This window comes from Oryctolagus cuniculus, chromosome 14 (assembly GCF_964237555.1).
Source record: "Oryctolagus cuniculus chromosome 14, mOryCun1.1, whole genome shotgun sequence".
Taxonomy (NCBI): Eukaryota; Metazoa; Chordata; class Mammalia; order Lagomorpha; family Leporidae; genus Oryctolagus; species Oryctolagus cuniculus.
Genome location: NC_091445.1, coordinates 43,828,413 through 43,850,088, shown reverse-complemented (window position 1 = coordinate 43,850,088; position 21,676 = coordinate 43,828,413). Strand labels below are relative to the sequence as shown.

At 52.4% G+C, this 21,676-nt stretch overlaps 1 protein-coding gene and 1 long non-coding RNA gene across 2 annotated transcripts in view; one reads left to right on the top strand and one right to left on the bottom strand.

Annotated features, from left to right (window-relative positions):
• The window catches only part of ANKH (ANKH inorganic pyrophosphate transport regulator), a 145,195-nt gene that overhangs the window by 120,011 nt on the left and 3,508 nt on the right, over positions 1-21,676 (top strand). The window contains exons 9-10 of the mRNA XM_002713969.5: positions 17,540-17,669; positions 21,345-21,468. Coding sequence (XP_002714015.2) covers positions 17,540-17,669; positions 21,345-21,468 — 254 coding nt within the window. The remainder of the gene's footprint in view (positions 1-17,539; positions 17,670-21,344; positions 21,469-21,676) is intronic.
• On the bottom strand, positions 12,025-21,348 carry LOC138845170 (uncharacterized). The gene is made up of 2 exons (XR_011381976.1): positions 20,195-21,348; positions 12,025-20,145 (listed from the first exon to the last, which is right to left on the bottom strand). It is a non-coding gene; the product is annotated as an uncharacterized lncRNA (long non-coding RNA).

Here is a 21,676-nt window from a genome sequence, read left to right as displayed (position 1 = left end):
TTTTCCATGAACTTTTCTGAAGATGCCCTCATGGTTCCCTCAAGCTGTGTATGTGGGAGGCACGCAGGCGGGACCTCAAATGCCCGAGAGAGAGCCCCAGGGCTGTTTGGTATGCTTGAAGCAGGGAGCGCTCACTTGGGAAGACCATCCACTGTGTCCCTCCTGCGCCCAACACCCTGCAAAGCGCATGCACCTTCTGCTCTTGCACGCACGGCCTTTGCTCGAAATGTCCCTTTCTAAGCACCGCGTGTGCGGCACTGGGCAGAGCAGCCTCCTGTTCAGACACGGTCCACAGGTTTGAATTTTGCCATGGAGTTGTTCTCTGAGCCCAGTGCACCTGACAGATCCAGAAATCCGTGCCCACGAGACCCACTCAGCCTTACCTGGCGCCAGCAGCTGGCATGGGCCTGTCTGGGATCCTCCCTGGGGAGGCCACTTTGCTGATGTGGCTTCAAGGACCTTCCCAGAGGGCCCTGGGTGCACACACCTCTGATCCCCCACAGAGCTTCACCCTGGACAGGGCCGCATGTCATGCTGTGTTACCTGGGCCTCTCCTGACCCTTGGCTGCCCTCTCTTGATTCCGAAGGGGAGCAAGGGCAGGAACAGATGCAGAGGAATTTTGCTGAAATTGAAGTCGGGGCTACGGAGCGTGTAGGGGTGAACCCTGGAGTTACAGGGTCTAGGTTCAAATCATTGCTCACTCATTGGGTGGCTTTGGGAAAGCCATGTAAAACTGAGGGCCTCGTGGGCCAGTGTTGTCGCCACCTGCAAAAGCGGCATCCCATATGGACACCAGTTTCTGTCCCAGCTGCTCCACTTCTGATCCAGCTCCCTGCTGGTGCTCTGGGAGGGCAGCAGAGGATGGCTCAGGAGCTTGGGCCCCTGCCACCATGTGGGAGACCCAGATGAAGCTCCTGGGTAGGCCTGGCTCAGCCTTGCAAGTTGTAACCATTTGGGGAGTGAGCCAGCAGGTGGGAGATTCATTCATTCATTCATTCTCTCTCACCCCGCACATCCCCCCACAAATAAATAAATCTTAAAAAACAAAAACTTTTTGGCTTCAGCTTCCCTCCATGGAGATGATAAGAGTTACCCACCTTGTAAGACTTTCAGAAGCAGAGATCACTTAGCCACGTGCCCGGCTTGTGCTGTGAGCAGAGTGCTGGCGATCCTCAGGCACAGGAGTCAGGAGGGGATGACCGTGTGTGTATTCACAAATGGCTGTTGGTGTATTTGATGCCAAAGAATAATTTCAGGAAATATATACGAGGGCAATTCAGAAACCTCATGGAAGTAGAATTAAAAGTTTATTTTGCTATAAAAATTTTGAAATCCATGTATCATTTTTATGCTATATCTTTTCCATGAAGTTTTTTTTATTTTATTTATTTTAAAGAGCTACAGAGAGAGAGAGAAAGAGATCTTCCATCTGCTAGTTCATTCCCCAAATGACTGCACTAGCCAGGGCTGGTCCAGGCTGAAGTCAGGAGCCAGGAGCTTCATCTTGGTCTCCCCCAGGAGTGCAGAGGCCCAAGGACCTGGGCCACCTTCACTGCTTTCCCAGGTACATTAGCAGTGAGCTGGATCAGAAATGGAGCAGCCGGGGCTTGAACCGGTGCCCATATGGGATGCTGGTGTAGCAAGCGGCAGCTTAACCTGTTATTCCACAACACCTGCTGCTCCATGAGGTTTTTGAAAACTCTTTATATAGTTGTCTAATTTTTTTTTTTTTTTTTTGGTGTTTTGAAAACTGCATCCCTTAACAGGCAGATGTAGTCAGACACTCCGGAGACAGACTGTGCAGTGGACAGGAGACACAGACATCAACCCTCCCTGTTTGTAGCCACCCGGCTCCAGGCACAGGCCATGCTCACCCAGCCTGTAGGCCTCTTGGTGCCCCACAGCCCTGAGCACAGAGAATAGGAGTTAGCATGTGTGCTCTCTGACTTGCTGTCAGATGGAGCTTAGACTCCACCAGAATGCTGGAACATGCCAATCTGGACAGGGTGCATGCCCTGTGTTTATGGAATCATCAGAGCAGAAAGAACACGGATAGCTAGAAATACCTTCTCCTGTGGGGCACGGCCCAGTCACCAGAGCCACGTGAGGGCATGCTGCGGGCGCCTGCCTCATCTCTGACCCCATGCGCTCACTCCCACAGCCTGACCTCCCCAGTGCTCGAATCTGTCCTCACGCCACCCTGTCCCGTGTCAGGACGGATGCAGGCATTGCCAAACACACCTGACCCTGTGCTGTGAAGCAGAGACGCTGCCAGTGGGGACTGATGGTGCGTGGAGATTCTAGGAGGAAGAGCTTGGACAGGTGTATTTCTTCCTTCAGCCAGCGTCCGAGCTCCTACTACACAGCCCCTTCCCTGGGGAAATCAGTGCTGGGAGGAAGACTGTCGGGCAGCACAGCTCCCCGAAAGGTGCTGGGTGGTGTGTGTTTCCCAGGAGCCGCTGTAGCAAATCGCTGCAAACTTGGAGGGTTTAACCAACAGAAATGCACTCGTCTGCAGTTCCGGAGGCCCAATGGGGTCCACTGGGCTGAAATCAAGGGGTTGGCAGCCCCGCCTGCCTACCTGCCCCACCTCCCACAGGGCACTAGGGGAGAAACCCCACCTTTTCTAGCTTGCCTTGGCCTCATCGCTCCAATCTCTTGGCCTCTGTCTCCGTGTTGCCACCTCTTCTGTGCATCTTTATCAAATCTTCCTTTCTTGGGGCTTGTATGGAGTCACTTAGGGCCTCCTCACATCATCTCACCTGGAGATCCTCCGTATAGTCACTTCTGCCACCATCAAGGTCACCCGTGGCTGCTACATCCACAGGTCGGCTGACCTTGCTCCAAAAATAATCAAGGAAAAGATGGTGTCTGTAGTGAACATGGACAAGCATTTTTCTTTCATACATCCTCAGTAATGTGGAAATGACTTAAAGCGTAGTGGGAGGTGTGGGTGGGTTCTAGGCCAGCACTGTGCTGCCTTACTTAAGGCACTGGAACATCTGGGGAGTTTGCTGGCTGCAGGGACTCCTTGAGCCAGCCCCCTGCGGATGCTGAGGGATGACTGTGCCGACCACTCTGCAGGTGGGAAGGGAAGCTGTCTTTGGGTGGCCTGGATGCAGCTACTGCAGTAGTAGCAGGTGCTCTAGAGAAAACTAAGGGAAAGGAGGAGGGTGGTGGGGGAGATGCTACCTTAGACAGGACAGGGAGGGGAGCCCTCTGTGGGGACCAGCAGCCCTGGGCTCCCTGTGCCTGGCCATGGCCTGCTCCCTACACACCCGGTCACTGTTCAAGGTGTGAGCACTGTGTCTGCTGTTTCGTGGCCCCCATGTGGAAGAAGTGTTAGGTTGCCTCAGGAGCAGAGAGCACGGATGTAGGCGATGGTTTTGCTATCCTACTGTCTGTGGAGAGGGCCATTGTTATCTGCGTTTCCACACTGCATCTCCTCTGAGAACGTGGACGTCAAGATTTGGCTGAGTCTGGGGGACTGGGATTGTTCAGCTTTATCATTGCCACGAATGCAGCGGAAGGCCACCCTGGCTTGTCAGTTATGCACGTGGCACCATGAGCAGGTCACCTGGGAGATTCAGGTGACTGGACTCTTGGGGCAGTCGAGGCCCAGCCCCTTCTGGAACACTTTCCTGGGTACTTGGCAGCCTGGAGGCCGCGGGCATCTCCCTGCGCCTCTGCTTCCTCAGTCCTGTCCACGAGCACCTGTGGCAGGGAGGTTGGTGAGCTGACCGGAGTGCGCTGCGCCCTCTCCCTGCTTGGGTCTTCAGATCCCTCTTCAGCCAGTTTGCTGGTGCCACCACCCCCATCCTTCCAGCTGATCTTGACCCTGGCAGGAATAAAGGGGCGGATCTGTGGTCCACACCAGCCCCTGGTGACTCTGTCTTCTCTTTCCTGGTCTTAGCACTTTGTCCTTGCAGCGTCCCAGGCTCACTTCCACCTCCTCCTCCACGCCTTGGCACCACCGTCCCCAGGCCTCTGTTCACCCTGCCCGTTCCCTCTCAGCAGCTGACCTGGCCCACGGCCCACTGAGAAGTGACAAGAGTCCTCGGGAAAGGAGCCTCTTAGCGTCCACCCCCTTCTCCCCGCAGCACCCCTGAGGATCGTCCTGCAGCTCCCAGGGGACACGGCGGCCCTGTGCTTTGCCCTCAGCCACCGCCCCCACCTCACAGCCCCCACGGTGCGTTCCAGCTGGCAGGTGTCTTTCCCAGCCCCAGGTCTGACTCTGGGCACCTTAGCACTGCCTGTGGGACTCGGCCACTGACTGCAGCCCCTGCAGGCAGCAGCTCTGGACTTTCGTCTGAGCCTGCCAGGAATGCTGAAGAGAGCCCACAGGGGCAGGTGGGGCCAGGGGTGCTTCGCTGAGTCATCGGCACCGCCTCTGGCTCTGGGGAACCCCGACACCCTCTGACGCCTTCTCTGCCCACCCCCACCCCCTTGCTGGCTTCTTTTCTGGCTGTGTTTTCTGTTTTGAGAAGCTCCCTCTTTTAGAAGCCCTGCTGCCATTAGGGCAGAATTACCGTTTCCACAATCTTTGACATTAGTTTCCTTAATTCCTTTTTAAAAGACGGTCCTGGTTCCTGACCATCAGAGAGGTCACCCAGCCTCTCCCGGCCCTCCCAGCACCGTGTTCCTCCCTACCTGTTGGAATCAGGCCGAGTGAGCGAGGCTGCTCCCGTCTCGGGCCGGCTGCCCGGGGTGAGGCTCATTGTCGAGGTGTGAGGGGGGTGCCTGCTGCAGAGAGGAGAGGGGGACTCCCTGGCCTGCTAAGGAGCCCCTGAGGCCCAGCTCTGTAGAAACCTGGGCCACGGACCAGTTGGCTGCCTCTGCCGGGCTGTGCTGCCTGCCCAGAGACCAGGAGGAAAAGCAGGGCTCCCAGGGAACGTAAGGTGAGGTGCTGGTGTTGACATCTTGGTCCCAGGCGTCAAAACCTCAGAACTCAGACCAACCCAAAGGGGAAGGAAACAGACTGTGGTAGTGGCAGAGGAGGAGGCAGCCCGGGAAATCCGCTGTGGCAGGACCTTCTCCCGGGGACAGCCCCGAGAGGGGCGGCTAACCCTGAGACTCGGGGTGAGCTGCTCGTGAGAGGCCTGCACCAGGAGTTCCTGCCCCCCGCCCCCTCCCGAGCCTGTGCCAGGTCACCGTCAGTGACCAGCGTCAGTATTTATAGGCTTCCTAATCCCCCTCCAGATCCGGCCACCTGCTCCAGCCGCGACTTCTGAGCAGCTCCTCTGAGATGCTGTTGGCACAGAGAGGAGAGGCCTGGGCAGCAAAACACCCACCCAGAGGCCTCCTGAGCCTCCATTTCCCCAGTTAGGGGACTTTCATGCTTTCAGGACCAGCTCCTTCCTCGGCCGCGGCTTTGTATGTGATCTGCACACAGCAGGGAGGGGCTCCGCCATGTGGGCAGCCATGGCTTCCCCTATGGCCACCTCGCGGGACAGCATGCCAGGAGTCCCTAGTCCTGGTTAGATCCCATTGTCTGCAGTTGCCTCTTGGTAGCTCCAAGTCCCTCAGTTTTGTGCTTGAAAGCAGCAAGAGCCTAGCCAACAGAGTCAACCCCACTTGGCCACGTTTTCCAAGTTCAAGTTTGGTTCTTGAGAATGACCCCGACTCACCTTCCTGTTGCTCAGCTTACCCACAAGCCCGCACTGTCCCCCCGCCTTCCTGGGCAGATACTTACAGCCTTATTCCCGCCGTGGTACCACGCTGACCCTGTGTCTGAAACAAAGGCAGCCTGTTGGAGCTTTCTTTCTGCCAGGGTCCCCGCCCCCACGCCATGAGGTGGAGACTGCTGCCCATTGTCCCATTGTCCAGGGGAAGAAAATGACTCTCTTGTGCACAGGGCATGGCCCCAGGATCAAAGGTAAACCAGCAGCGTTCACGACTGCCCCTGGCGGAGGGTGAGCCCGCACAGCAGGAGGCGCTGTGGCACACTGGGCCAGCGCTAAGGCATCCTGGGAATGAGGGAGACAGTGAGGCTCCCCGGCTGAAATCTTAGTCCCACCCTTTACCAGCAGGCGACCTGGTCCCTAGAGGCCCTGTGTCCTCATCAGCAGAGGAACAGAAAAGCAAGGCAGCCATCCAGGGAGCGATTAAGGATGAAGTATAGCACGGTATGGGAAGCTCTGAGCATATGAGGCACAGTTTGGTAGGGTCAGTTCCTGCCCACTTCTCTCTGGAAGCACCCGTTGTCCAGCGTGCACTTTTTAAGTCAGCACGCGTTGCAGATTTGAAGGCTTGATTGGTTTGGGGGGTGGGGAGGTGATACAGGAGAGATTAAACCAGTTAAGACTGGTTCCTACCTCTAAGCACCCTTCATAAAATGCCAGTGCATCAGTTCACACACATTCTGAAAATGCTTAGCAGGTGAGCAGCCTGTCGTGCTGTGAGGGGCAAGTTCCAGGGTTTTGAGGTGTAAAATACATGTAGGATCTTAACGGGCTTTCAGTGCACATTTAAATGGTTCGCACAGTCGTACCTCTGTCACACCATGCATCCACTGGGCTTTTCATTGTGCAAAAATGAAACTGCCCCCATTACACTGTACCTCCCCATGCCCCTCTCCTTGGCCACACATGGGCTCCAGGCTGTTAACAGTCAAGGGAAAGGAAAGGCCAAAGAGAAGCTGGGCCATGGACTTTCTGAATATTCCTCAGGCTGGGTAAGAACAGGAAAGAAACTTTCTTTAGATGCAAGGACTGGGCCGAAATTTGAGCCACAGCGCCCTCTGCAGGCTCGGTGCATGGCTCCCCCTGCTGTTTGAAGTCTGTGTTGGTTCTTGGAACCCAGGCTGTGTGTGGCTTTCAAGAATTTGAGTCAGGCAGGCAGGACTTTCATGAAGTCTGTATGGATTTGATAATTTCACTAAACCTGGATGATAGCAGCAATGATTTGGGTTTCATGTTCTTTAATATGAGCTACATCGGAAAGTGTTTTTTTTAACCATGAATACGCTATAAACATAGATGGTTGTACCAACTCCTTATGGAAGTATTTAAGACAGATGTAGGAAGGTACTTTAAAAAGTACAATTAAAAGATGCTATTTGTGGTGCAAAAAATATTTTTTAAGATTTCTTTGAAAAGCAAGAAAGAGTGATTTCCCATCCGCTGGTTCACTGCACAATAGCTCACAGCTGCTGGGGCGGGGCCAGGCCATAGCCAGCAGCCTGAGAGGCAGCCCCGCAAGACAGGAGTCCCTTCCTACCGGGGTCATGCAGGCTTGCACAAACTGGGCTCCATGGCTGCTTTCACACATCATGTCTGCTGCAGGCCTTTCCACCCGGGTAAAAATGACAGGTGATTTTATTTCTTCAAAATTGGGAATCCCCCTGATTCTAAGAATCAGTCGTGATGAAATGCTGAGTCATCTCACTGGGGATGTGGTGACTCGTCATGTACTCCATGTCAGTTCTTTGAGAGGAACCATCCGGCCCGTGTGACAGCTGGCAAGGATAGGCCAGCGGCATCCCCAGAGGGTGGCTGCATGTCACTACACCCCCCAGCTCCTCTCCCTCAGGCTTGCCCCTCCGCCCCTCGTGGACTTCTGCCCAGATGCTTCCGCCCTGCTCGCCACCTCAACACACACCTGCACACGTACGCCCACGCGTGTGTCAGTCTGTGGCTCCTGTCTCTGTCGGACTGGAAGCCAGAGTCAGGATCCTGACATGCAGAGCCCTTCGTGAGCTGGTCCCCTTCCCACAGGTGTACAGCACACAGGACTGGACACTAAGACTCAGAGGGCCAGGTGAGGCCCCTGCAGTCAACCCCAGCCACCTCTGGAATGGTGCGTGCTCTCTGATAGGGTCCTGCCCTGTTTTGGCTCCTCCGCCCCCAGGGATGTCAAGTCAGTGTGCCTTTGGCATGGAGGGACGTGGGACACAGTTTCCCAAGATGCTGGCTGCTAAAACCCAGCTGCCGGCCCCTCTGAAAGCTGCACATCCCTGCCATGAGCCCTCACCTGTGAGGACATTACAATCAAAAATGCTCTATGTGGAAACCATGAAAAACTACAAGGAGGAAAATGAAACCAGTCCTCTCTGAGCACCCACAGATGACTCCACTCTTAGCCTTTTACTCTGGGCTCTGCAAACCTTGCAAAGGAGTCACCACTGACACTGAGGGATGTCACTGCAGGGTGCCCAGTGCTGGGAGACACACCATGTGTGTGGCACAGTGCCCTGCAACATGGGCTCCACACATGTGCCAACCGCTATGCATCTGTGACATGCAGGGAGCCGGCACTGCTCCGTTAGATCCCGAGTCCACCCATACTTCAGCTGCCATGCTGTTGTCCGTGAGCAAGTGTAAACAAAGGAGCACCACACATTGATAAAATTTGATGGCCCTTTATTGCTGGCAGTGGAGAGCAGGCTCATGCCCTAAAGAACTCTTGACCCTGAAGCCCAAAGCAACAGGGTTTATAAAGGCAAAAACCACAAAATAGGTAGGGGAATACATGGTTACTGAGGTCAAGCTGACCTAAAACCTAAGTGAAACTAGTATCGATTATAATCTTGGCAATACCAGTTATAATTAACAATTTTAATTATAATATCGACATTAATCCAGGTATTGGTTTTAATCATATGTAGGACATAGACAAATTACATTTTTATCATTAACCCAGGTGCAGCCTATCCACTTCCAAGCTTGAGCGATCATGCTAGGAGGTTTCTATGCTCTGCCAAGTGTGATGTAGTGGACTGCTATTATTTAACTGTTTTAGATCATAGTTTCAGACCAGAGTTTTACGGTGTGGGGGGGGGGGGGGGGGCACCTTCCCAGAATGGAATCTCAGGTTCTCCAAAATGGAGTCCCTACTGTCAAGGTGTTACTTCAGTGCTAAGGGGCAGACTCTCAGGGAAGCAGAGCACAGACTCAGTTTGTGGAGCCAACTCCAGACTGCAGTGTGGACCAGTGCAGACAGCTGGCAGACGGACCCTCTGGGTAGCACTGCCCTCACAGCCGCCCTGAGAGGGATGCACCACCTCCACAGCACAGAGGCTAAGTCACTAAGAAACTGACCCGGAAGCAGACTTCAGAGAAAAGCGAGGTGGGAACCAATCCAGGCAGTCCCCGGGGCCAGATTTGTAACCACCTCTGGATTTCAGTGTTGTTGAAGGTTCACCATGGCTTGCCCTATGAGGACTTAGACCCAATTAAGCATCTAATGAGCCTTTCTAAGTAAAAGCTCCAAGTAAAAATGATGTCCAGGGCCAACTGTTTTAATTCAGAACAGCCACGTGTGTCTGGCTGTTTTTGTTTAACTGCAGAGGATGAGAATCTCTCACTGGCTGCTGATCCTGAGTATTCTGGGTAGTGGGGAAAGCTCTGTGAGTTTCCCAGAAGCACAGGCAACAGCTTGTGGAAATTAAGTCAGACCCACGAGCAGAACGGAGTCCTCTGGGACATGCAAATGGCTGCTCCCTTGTTTGGAATCCAATGCCAAAATCTTGGGAAAGAGACTTGCAGTGTCCCCAGGCAGCTCAAGGTCCACTGGGAGGGTGGGGGGTCGGGTCTTGCTCAGAGTCCCCCTGCCATGGATCCAGCTGCAGGTGACCCAGCCTGGACCATCACAGATGCAGGGAGGTGTTGCCCTCTGCATACTTTGTTTCCTGACACTCCAGATACTCCAGGCTGATTATCTTACATATCCCTGGTCCTATCTGGGGACCTTCCTATGTGCTAAAACTTTGTCATAACATTTTTTTGACAGGTAGAATTATAGACAGTGAGAGGTAGAGACAGAGAGAAAGGTCTTCCTTCCGTTGGTTCACCCCCCAAATGGCCACCATGGCCGGCGCGCTATGCTGATCCGAAGCCAGGAGCCAGGTGCCTCCTCCTGGTCTCCCATGTGTGTGCAGGGTCCAAGCACTTGGGCCATCCTCCGCTGCCTTCCCGGGCCACAGCAGAGAGCTGGACTGGAAGAGGAGCAACCGGGACTAGAACCTGGCACCCATATATCGTAACAGTTCATTGCTACACGGATGTAGGAGCAAGTGGCAAGTATTATCCCCAATGCAGAACAACCATCAACAGTTAAAACCTGGGGAGAAGGTGAACTTGCACATCCATCTGCCCAACCAAGTCCTCATCAGGAACCATGACCGTGGCAGGTGCACGGCTGGGAAACTGCATCTTCAGGTTGTGAATGAGTAAGGCACAGCCCAGTGGTGGGCCGTTTCTAAAGAGGGGCTAATGCCACTAAAGACATGGGGACAGTGCCCAGGGACCACAAGGGCGGCACAGAACTTGAAACACAAATGAGTCTCTCAGAGTTCAGAGTGGACATCTCATGGTCAGGACCTGGTGCTTGGAAAAAGAATCTCAATCAAAGAAATGAGGAGTATGGGTCTTCATTTTCCTTTAACAGCATTTTTTTAAAAAGAAAGAAAATTGTAACTTTAGATTTACAGAAAGATGGTAAAGGTCGCACATGAAGTCCCTGTCTGTCCCCAGGTCTCCTTCACATCTGGCTTGACTGTGGCACATTTGTCATAAGCAAGGAGCCCACATTGCTGCCTGTGAACCAAACTGCATCGTTTATTTGGATTTCACCAGTGTTTTTCCTCATGGCCCTTTGCTGTTCCAGGATCCCGTCCAGGAGACTACATTGCGTTTAGTCACCGTGTCTCCTCAGCCGCCTCTGGGCTGTGACGGCCTCTCAGACTTTCCTTGTTTTCGTGGCCTTGACAGTGTTGAGGAGTCCTGATCAGATGTTTGGTAGAGCGGCCCTCAGTGTGGCTCTCTTAGAGGTTCTCCTCACTGTGAGACTGGGAGTTTGGGTTTGGGGGCAGAAGACCACGGATGTGAAGTGCCCTTCTCATCTTAAGGGTATGAGCTGTGGACATGAGTGAGCACAATTGACTTGACCTTGGTCATCTGGCCGAGGTAGTTTGGTGGGGTTCTCTATGTCTGCGCTGTTGCCGCTCCCACCTCAGAAGGGGCAGTTAAGGAATTACTTAGCATTTTCTCCAGCAGGGATAGGGAATGTCCAGCCTGTGGACCATACAAGGCCCATGAAATCATGTGGTCTGGCTCTGCCAAGGCAACCACAGGCAGGACTTGAAATTCATTAAGCCTATAGCAGGTTAATTTTTAAGCTGATCATTTTGGGTAGCCCACAAGTGATGCTGTAAATATCCAAATGGGTGCCTGCATTGTGGCACAGGGGTTTACACTGACATCTGTGATGCCAGCATCCCATATGGGTGCTGGTTAGAGTCCCAGCTGCTCCACTTCCATTCCAGCTCTCTGCTAATGATGGCCCAAATACTTCGATCCCTGCCACCCACGTGGGAGACCCAGATGCAGCTCCTGGCTTTGACTTGGCCCAGCCCCAGCCATCCTGGGCCATTTGGGAAGTGAACCCTCTCTTTCTATAACTTTCAAATAAACTAATCTTAAAAATAAGTAATTACCTGGCTGGCACCACAGCTCACTAGGCTAATCCTCCACCTGCGGTGCCAGCACCCCGGGTTCTAGTCCCAGTTGCTCCTCTTCCAGTCCAGCTCTCTGCTGTGGCCCGGGAACAGTGGAGGATGGCCCAAGTGCTTGAGCCCTGCACCCGCGTACGAGACCAGGAGGAAGCACCTGGCTCCGAAGCGCCAGCTGCAGCGTGCTGGCTGTAGCAGCCGTTTGGGAGGTGAACCAACAAAAAAGGAAGACCTTTCTCTGTCTCTCTCTCTCTCTCTCTAACTCTGCCTGTCAAAAAAAGAAAAAAAAAAAAACTAACTATACAAATGGCCCTTGGCAGATAAAATGTTGCCCACTCCTATTCTGCAGGCTCTCTGTCCCTTTTATCTAGTTTGTTCATTTAAGTTAGTGTGGATTCATGGATGTTGATCTTACACTTGGGTTTTCCTTCAAGACTACATGATTCATTTTGTTGTTCAAACTGTCCCAGCATTGGGAACTTTCTAGTGGGCTCCCATATCCCTTAGACATGCCCCATTGTTTTGCTTTTTGAGCATTTGCTTGCTTTTTGGCACTCCCGGTAATGACAGACTGATTATCTTCTGTATCTTATGTTAGGGTTAGGGTTTGGCTGCTGGGGGTGGGACTTCTGGTGATGCACTTCTGGTGAGGAGGAGTGGTGGGGCTCCTAGGCTTTAGGCATTAGGGTTAGGGTTAGGCAAAGCTCAAATAGGGCCAGGCACTGGGTCTGAGCCAGGCAACCAGGGGTGGCTCAGTGGGTTAGGGCCCTAGGTTAGGGTTAGGGTCCTAGAATGAACCATTGTCCTGGTTCTTTTGGATGATGAACAGAAAAACTGAGATCTGGGCCCTGGGTGGGTTGTTCTGTTTTGAAGGCTGCTTCCTCATGAGATAATATTGACAGCAAGCTCTGTAGCCGAAAACCTGGCACTGTAGCTTCTCAGAGGAACAAAACATGTTCATTGTCAATAGTTTGCTGGATTTATGTTCTAGCTTGGAGAAGTCAGTGTCATTAGACTGTGCAAATATTTGAAGAGCACAGCATGTCATGGTCACCTGAGGGCACATGTTCTGAGTCAGGACTACTGTGGGTGAACTCCGTAGAATGACACTTTCCTAAAATATTCTCTGCCGGGTTAACTCCCAGGGCTTCTTATTTTCTGGAACAGACTGGTTAGCTGTGGTCTGGGGATTGTGTTAGGACTCAGTACTTTGCGTGGAGAAAGCTGACCTGCAGATGAGGTGTTGTAGCTTTTAGCCAGCGCCATACCTACTTCGAGTTCATGTTCTCCTTTCTGACGACGCAGGAACTGTTCTTTGGTTGAAGAATTTGCCAGAAGGCGAGGCAGCATTTCCATACTGGAAGCATGGCCCCAGCTTCAGATGTATTAGGGAAGAAGAAGGAGGTTCCTTCCTTTTACTTTTCTCGGACTGCTCAAGCCCTCGTCCGCACTGAGAACTTATACTTACAGTATCCCTAGGGGCCCTGTCTAGGCTCAGGGTATGTGGGGTTGAAAACTCTGGGTGCCTCTCTGAGCATGTAGGGTGTGCTTGGGCACAGAGAGAAACCAGATAAGGAACACAGTGATTGAGCAGTGCCACATTAAATCATGCTGTGGACGTTTCAGAATAAATTTGAGATTGCTTCCCATTAAGCTCCTGTTAGAATTCAACCATGTTGACTTTGCGATTGTATTCAGGGTCCCCCAAGTGTGGTCGCTGGCCCAGATGAGCTGTTGTGCTGTGACACACTCACTCTGGTCCTGTCCTGGTTGTACTCCTTCCTCCAAGGGTTGATGGATCATTTCCTACAAGCAGTAAAGAGCCTCCAGGGGAGCATTACCCAGGCAGAGAGGCCACAGGGAGAAAGCACTGGCTCATGTGCTGCAGAGGTGTGATGGCACCATCCTTCTGACAGACGGCCACATCCTCCTCTTTTCTTGGGTGTCATTTAAAAGCCACTTTGATGATCTTGCAAAGCCCAGAGAGACTGCAACATTAATTTGAGGCATTGTCTCATATTCACATGAACAATGGCTGCAAATTAAAGCATGCTAGTGACTCTGCTAGAAGCGGAGGTTGGGAGCAGGGTTGCCCAGGTCTCTCACTTTTCATCACTGCAGTAACACAGGCTGGCTTGCTCTCTGCAGCTCTAAGACACAGATTCTTCCCAGACTTCCAGGTGCTCTCTTACCTCAATTCTCTCCAGCTTTACTCCCATGGGAAATATTGGGAGTCTCAGAGCAAAGCTGGAAGGAGGGATACTCCATCTATGTGTTGGGATGGGGTATAGACAGGGTACTAAATCGCATCTTGATGCCATGCTCAGCGTTTTTTGGAATTGTTATATCAAATTGCCTCCACGGCTGGGCTGTCGCCATGAATGATGTCTCACCATTTGGGGCTGGCAGCACTGCAGTGGGAAAAGATGACAGGGCCACTTGTCCAGGGCATAGAAAATAAAGTCCCTGAAGTATTTTTCCCTTCATGTCAAAAAAGGAGAGTACTCACACCAGCCAACAGGATTACACAGCAGTACATCTGCTGGTTTCAAACACCAGTGGCATATACTCTCCTGATGCTGAAATACGTAGGAAGAGAAAACTATTCCGTTAATAAAGTGACATATATTTACAATATGACATAGTAAATAAGACCAGCCTAGTTCCAGGGAACTTAATTCACCCAAAGCCTAGGGGATGTTACGTTCTCAAATTTCAGTGTTCCGTTTTTATATGATGAATTCATTTTAGAGTGTATTCTGCTTTATTTCAGAAAAGAATCACTTCCATGTAAAGCAGGTAGATATTTGATGGCGCTGGAATGGTTGTGACATCACTTTCCAAAGTTGTATCAATACTTTCAATTCAGTTTGTTAAATGAGCACAAAATGTCAAGTCAGTTCTACAAGGATCCCCAGTAGCAGTACCCACGCCGCCTACCGCCGCCTACTATCTCCCTTCCCAGACTGCTACCAAGATAACCTTCCCCCAGGTCCAATGCTTTACTTAAGCATCTTTGGTTTTTCCAGGACTTAGTGACCATCTTAATTGTAATTTCTCCTGCTCTTAGTGTATTAAATACTGATTTATCATCATACTGTCCCTCCATCACGTATACCTGTGTCATGAATTCAGACCTAGTAGCAGTGCCACTTGCTCACGTTCTTCAAGTGTCAGCCTCCTGACACCCGCTGCACTGCAGATTCACTGCCTGTGGGCCAATCCAGCCTTCCTGGAATATTTTTTCAATGATTATTTATTTTCATTTACTTTGAAGGCACAGTGAGAGTGCGAGATTGAGTCCATCTGCTGATTCATTCCCCAAATTCCCTTAGCAGTGAGGTCTGCCCAGGCTGAAGCAGAAGACTGGAACTCCACCTGGGTCTCCCATGTGAACAGCAGGTACCCAAGCACTTGAGCCATCACCTGCTTCCTCCCAGGATTTATTAGCACGAAGCTGGATGGAAAGTAAAGCACTCAGGACTCAAACCAGCACTGCAGTATGGGTGCAGGCACCCCAAGCTTAAGGCAGGCTCAACCTCAGGCACCACGTGTGCCCCTCCTAGGATCTTCTTTTCCCTTCACTCTAGAGATTCACCCCCCCCCTTTTTTTCCTGTGGTTTCCTCTTTCTTTCCCTGTGACAGAGCCTACTCTCAATACTTTTTTTTTTTTTAAGATTTATTTATTTACTTGAGAGGCAGAGTTACAGAAAGGCAGAGAGAGAGAAGTCTTCCTTCTGCTGGTTCACTCCCTAGATGGCCATAAGGCAGGAGCTGCACTGATCTGAAACCAGGAGCTTCTTCCTGCTCTCCCATGTGGGTGCAGGGGCCATCCTCCACTACTTTCCCAGGCCATAGCAGAGAGCTGGATTGGAAGTGGAGCAGCCAGGACTTGAACTGGCACACATATGGAATGCCAGCACTGCAGGCTGCAGCTTTACCTGCTACACCACCACGCTAGTCCAATTTTTTTTTAAAAGTACATGTAACAGGTAAATATTTTGAGACCTTGAATATTGAAAATGTCTTTTTTTTTTTTGACAGGCAGAGTGGACAGTGAGAGAGAGAGACAGAGAGAAAGGTCTTCTTTTTGCCGTTGGTTCACCCTCCAATGGCCGCCGCGGCCGGCGCGCTGCGGCCGGCGCACCGCGCTGATCCGATGGCAGGAGCCAGGAGCCAGGTGCTTCCTACTGGTCTCCCATGTGGTGCAGGGCCCAAGCACCTGGGCCATCCTCCACTGCACTCCCTGGCCACAGCAGAGGGCTGGCCTGGAAGAGGGGCAACCGGGACAGAATCCGGCGCCCCGACCGGGACTAGAACCCGGTGTGCCGGCGCCGCTAGGAGGAGGATTAGCCTAGTGAGCCGCGGCGCCAGCCTTGAAAATGTCTTTTCTAAAACCACTGTTGTCTCGCAGCTGGTGCAGAGTTCTGGATGGAAATCATTTTCCCTCCAAACTCACTACTTGGTATCTGCTAGCTTTCAGTGTTGCCAGGATCCGTGTCCCCAGCACTGCCTGGTGATGTGCCTGGGTGGTGGTGGGGGGGGGTGTCTTTTCCCACCCACTGTACTGCCTGCATTCCAGCACCGAGATTTTGCTGTTTTCTTCTTTCAAGAAACCCTACAATTTAAACGTTAGGCCTTTATTTTTATTATACCTGTTTTTGTGGACTTCTCCAGCTTTATCTTACTGTCTGTTCATAAATTTTCCATTTCTGCCTCCATCTTCTTAATTACAAAATCTTCTGTTTTGTTCTGTGAATGCTTTTATATAGCATTTCCATTCTAGCTTCATCCACGCAGTGTCTTGTCTGTGAGAACATCAGCGGGGAAGCTTTTTCCCTCTCTGTGTTGTCCGCTTCATCCCTGATTGTCTCATTTCTGCAGGTGAGCCACCTGCAGCTGATTAGAGGCTGAGCACTTGGGTGAGATTCGTCCCCTGTGGGCCTCCCTCAGGCTGGTCAGGCGGGGCTGCCTCTTGAAGAGCCTGTCATTTTCAGAGACTTTAGGTCTTCCCTCTGGGGCTGGTCAGACTCTCAGAGACACGCAGGGCTCCTTTTGGGGGCACTGAACTGGCTTCCTGTATACTGGGAGCCGAACAGCAGACAGACAGGGTCAGCATGTCCTGCTTCCCTTCATCCCTGGCACCTGGGTCATGGCTGGGCCTCAGTTGACCCTGTCCAGGGACAGTCCTGGCAGGTGCGGGGAGACTGTGGATGGACCGCCTCCTAACTGGACTTCCCGCCAGCCTGCTCTGGGCCCCCCTTCCTGATCTGTGGGGATGGACAGTGGGCAGAGGGCTCCGCATTCACATCAGCTTCGGGTTTCATCTGCCCTTGACCATCTGCTTCCAAATTTTGTCGCTGCTCTTTTCTTAATCTTGAAAAGCTAACAGGCTAATAAATACTCTAAATATTAATATGCCACGGCGGGCACATGGGGCAGCAAGTTAGGCCAAAGTGCCACTTCCAACTCAGCTTCCTCTAATGCACCCTGGTAGGCAGTGGATGATGGCTCAAGTGTTTGGGCCCCTGCTACCCACATGGGAGACCAGATGGAGTTCTGAGCTTCTAGTGTCAGCCTGGCTATTGTGGGCATTTGGGAAGTGAACCAGCAGAAAAAGTCTCTCTCAGTTGCTCTGCCTTGCAATTAGATGAAAATAAACATTAAAAATACTAGTACTCGTTTTTCATCATGTGTGCTAGTTCAGTGCGGTTCTATGCACACCAAAATCTTTTAGGTTACTTTTTACTATTTTGGTAAAGTTGTAAAAATTGTCTCATGGCGTCCACCCTGAGCTAAGCTGTGTCACAGCCTAGCTGAGTGTCGATGGGAGAACACTGGTCTCCCTCACTGGCCCAGTTACCCATTCAGATGCTGCCACTGTTGAAAAGTGCCACATCTGCCCTGCTGTGGTGGGTGAGCCAGATGTGGCAAATGGACCAGAGCCTGTGAGCAGGGACACGCAGCTACCTGCCGGCCAGGTCCGCCATCTTGCACAACTCCGCAGCTGTCAGGTCATGCCTGGCGCGTTCATTTCACTCATTCATGCCTTTATCTGACGACCGGCCTCCCTGTCTTCTTGCCCCCAGCTCTGTTTTGTGATGTTTTGGACCCCCAACGTCTCCGAGAAGATCTTGATTGACATCATCGGAGTAGACTTCGCCTTCGCGGAGCTCTGCGTTGTTCCTCTGCGGATCTTCTCCTTCTTTCCGGTTCCAGGTAAACAAAGCGAAAACAGCATTCCCAGTTACCTTCGTGCCCCATGAGCCCTTATTTCTTTGGAAATATCTGTAGTCACATCACCAACAAAAACGTAAAATCCCACGTGGAATGGAAATATCCAGACATTAGACAGTAGGTTGAAAGTTTTAGAAATGAATCAAACAGGCATTTGTTTCTTCTTCAAAAGTCAGAGAGGAACAGACAGATCTTCCATCTGCTGGTTCATTCCCTAGATGTCCTGCTGGGGCAGACAAGAGCCAGGGGCCTGCCGGCGATGCGGCTCAATAGGCTAATCCTCCGCCTGCGGCACCCCGGGTTCTAGTCCCAGTCGGGGCGCCGGATTCTGTCCCGGTTGCCCCTCTTCCAGGCCAGCTCTCTGCTGTGGCCCGGGAGTGCAGTAGAGGATGGCCCAAGTCCTTGGGCCCTGCACCCACATGGGAGACCAGGAGAAGCACCTGGCTCCTGGCTTTGGATCAGTGCGATGCGCCGGCCGCCGCACGTCAGCCGCGGCAGCCATTAGAGGATGAACCAACGGCAAAACGGAAGACCTTTCTCTCTCACTGTCCACTCTGCCTGTCAAAAAAATAAAAAAATAAAAATAAATTAATAAAGAGCCAGGGGCCTAAATACTTGGGTCACCTTCCACTGCTTTCCCAGGACACTAGTAGGAAGCTGGATGGAAAGCAGCCAGGACTTGAACCAGCACCCACAGGGGATGCTGGCATCTCAGGTGGCACAGTGCCAGCCTCAATTTTTTTTAATTGGGTTTGCAACCACTGCACTTTAAAAAACAAAACAAAAGCTGTTCCCAAGTTGAAACAATAGATAGAAATAGATCCTCCATCCTGATTGTGGTACTCAAGTCTGTGGATGTATCAGAACTATATCCCAAAAGGCCAAGTGTACGATATGTTAATTTTTGAGAGGAAGAGAGAAAAGGACAGAGCAGGCTGGTTAACTCTTCAAATGCCTGAGATGGCCAAGTTTTGGTGAGGCAGGGGCTGGGCAGTCAATCCAGGTCTTTTATGTGGGTGGCAGGAACCCAATTACTTGAGCCACCACTGCTGCCTCCCAGGAGCAGCGTTAGCAGGAAGCTGGAGTAGAGGCAGGCATCCTAACTGCTAAGGCAAACACCCACAAGGGGATGTGTCCCGGACAGCAAGTTATCTTTAAAAGTAAAATTGAAGCCGGCGCAGCGGCTCACTAGGCTAATCCTCCTCCTAGCGGCGCCGGCACACCAGGTCCTAGTCCCGGTCGGGGCGCCGGATTCTGTCCCGGTTGCCCTCTTCCAGGCCAGCTCTCTGCTGTGGCCAGGGAGTGCAGTGGAGGATGGCCCAGGTGCTTGGGCCCTGCACCCCATGGGAGACCAGGAGAAGCACCTGGCTCCTGCCATCGGATCAGCGCGGTGCGCTGGCCGTGGCAGCCGTTGGAGGGTGAGCCAATGGCAAAGAAAGACCTTTCTCTCTGTCTCTCTCTCACTGTCCACTCTGCCTGTCAAAAAATAAATAAATAAATAAATAAAAAATAAAAGTAAAATTGAAAAAGCTGCTAAAACCTGGACATGTAAAAGAAAGGACTACCGGAGAAAAAGCAGAATCCAGGGCCAGAGTGAAGGCTGGGTGGCATTTGGTCTAAAAGCCAATCTGAATAATCACAGGCTGATACAGTATCAGGTTGTCACTATAAATACCTGAAAAGAGTTTATCTTGGGCTGGCACCGCGGCTCAATAGGCTAATCCTCCTCCTAGCGGCGCCAGCACCCCGGGTTCTAGTCCCGGTCGGGGCGCCGGATTCTGTCCCGGTTGCCCCTCTTCCAGGCCAGCTCTCTGCTCTGGCCAGGGAGTGCAGGGGAGGATGGCCCAGGTACTTGGGCCCTGCACCCCATGGGAGACCAGGAGAAGCACCTGGCTCCTGGCTTCGAATCAGCACGGTGCCGCCAGCCGCAACATGCCAGCTGTAGTGGCCACTTGGGGGGTGAACTAACGGAAAAGGAAGACCTTTCTCTCTGTCTCTCTCACTGTCCACTCTGCCTGTCAAAAAAAAAAAAAAAAGTTATCTTGGCCCCTGGTTCTGGTCCAAAGTTGAAGGCCCACATCTGGTGATGGATGTCCTGCTGGCAGTCAAGACAACACTGGGTGAGAGACAGGAAGTGCTTCCGTGTGTGTGTGTGTGTCCTGTGGTCTCTCTCCTTAGACATCCACCAGGATTCAATCCTGGGGGCTACACCCTGATGACCTCGTCAAAGCAGGTTTCCACCCACTTTTTTTTTTTAATAAGAAATTTTTATTTGAGAGGGCAGAGAGTACAAACTCCCATCCAGTGACTGACTCCCTAAATGCCTGTAAAGGTCCAGTCTGAGTCAGGCTAAAGCCAGGAGCTGGGAGCTCAATCCAGGACTCCCATGTGGGACTTCAGTCCTCACTGCTGCTTTCCAGGGTGTGTACTAGCAGGAAGCTGGGGTTAGAAGCCAGGTCTTGAACCCAGGTACTGCACTGTGGGGGTGAACTTTCAACTCTCAGAACATTGCAGGCTGTGCTCTATACCCACGTCGGGTATGCGATACAAGAATCAGGTAGTTCTAGGTTACATGCTACAGAAGAGTTGATTGGTCTGTGACCACTTCTGTAACAAACATATGTACATGCTGCGTGCTTGTGCCTCTATTTTCTATTTCTAGAAGGAAGTTGTCAAGCAGGGGCTGGGGCTGCCTATGGGAAGAGGACAAGCGCTGGGAAGTCAGAACTGGGACAGAGAGCTCTGTATACTCTTCCCCTTTTGCAGCTCCAGCATTAAATTGAGAATCCTGGGGTTGTCACCTCCTGGCCCACTCCAGCTGGGTGTGGGACTTACCTGTATTCTCATCCCAGCTCCTCTCCCTCACCTGGGAGACTGAGGGCTTCCCAACAGCAGTCAGGCCCCATCTGCCCTTGGCTACATGTTAGGATTAGGCCAGCCAGATTAGCATACACCTGCGACCCATACCCTGTCCCAGGACCACAGCCAAAGGGGTGTGACTGTGCCTAGGAGAAGTAAACCTTGGAAATACAAGGATTCCAGGCCCCTGAAAGCAAATGTTTTTCCCAGGACTGGGCACATTCTCCCCCCAACAGCCTGTGCTGGTGCTGCCCATGGGAGGGTGCATGCTTCCTCCCTTCCAGGCACTAAGTCTCAGGCTCTACCTGATGGCAGACAGACTCCATATCAGCACCTCTGACCGGCTAGGTCTGCACCCTGCAGGGCAGCTAGATGCAGTAATTCACAGGTCTGGGTAGGGGAAATAGATGTTCAACTGATGTGACAGCAGCACCTCAAGTGAGTGTGGCAGGGCCGGCTCCGGAGGGCCTAAAGGAAATGGGGATAAGAGCAGCCCCCTCCCCTTCTCCCCTGCCCAGTGGGAGGGAAGACAGCTTCTGGGCCCAGCTTTTCTGCCACCAGCAATTTGCTGCTTTTCCCTGGGTCCTGTCTTTGAGGAACAGATGAGCAGAGCTCGGGCCCAGCCCATCCTGGAGGCGGCGGCCAGGGTGGAGCAAAGCAGCTGCCTGCAAGTTGCAGTCTGGACCCCGAGGACATGCAGCAGGGACCAGCAGCCCCGGCAGGAAGGCAAGGTGACCAGGCCTGGCTCTCAGGGGTGCTGCAGGGCATGGCTGACGCGTCCTCCGCTTCTCCCCACAGTCACCGTGAGGGCCCATCTCACCGGGTGGCTGATGACCCTGAAGAAGACCTTCGTCCTGGCCCCCAGCTCCGTGCTGCGGATCATCGTGCTCATCACCAGCCTCGTGGTCCTGCCCTACCTGGGGTAATCAGGGGCTGGGGGTACTTTGGCCACTAAAGTGCTCTGCCCAGAGGTTGAAGGCCCAAGCACATCCAGACATTCAGAAGTGTGTCTCGCCTGCCTGCCAGGCTCCAGGTCGAGGCACTTGAGCCCCCACAATAGTCTGTGCAAGTCACTCTCTCCAAGCACCTCCTGCTCAGTGACAGACAGCGCCAAGGCCAGAGAAAGACGG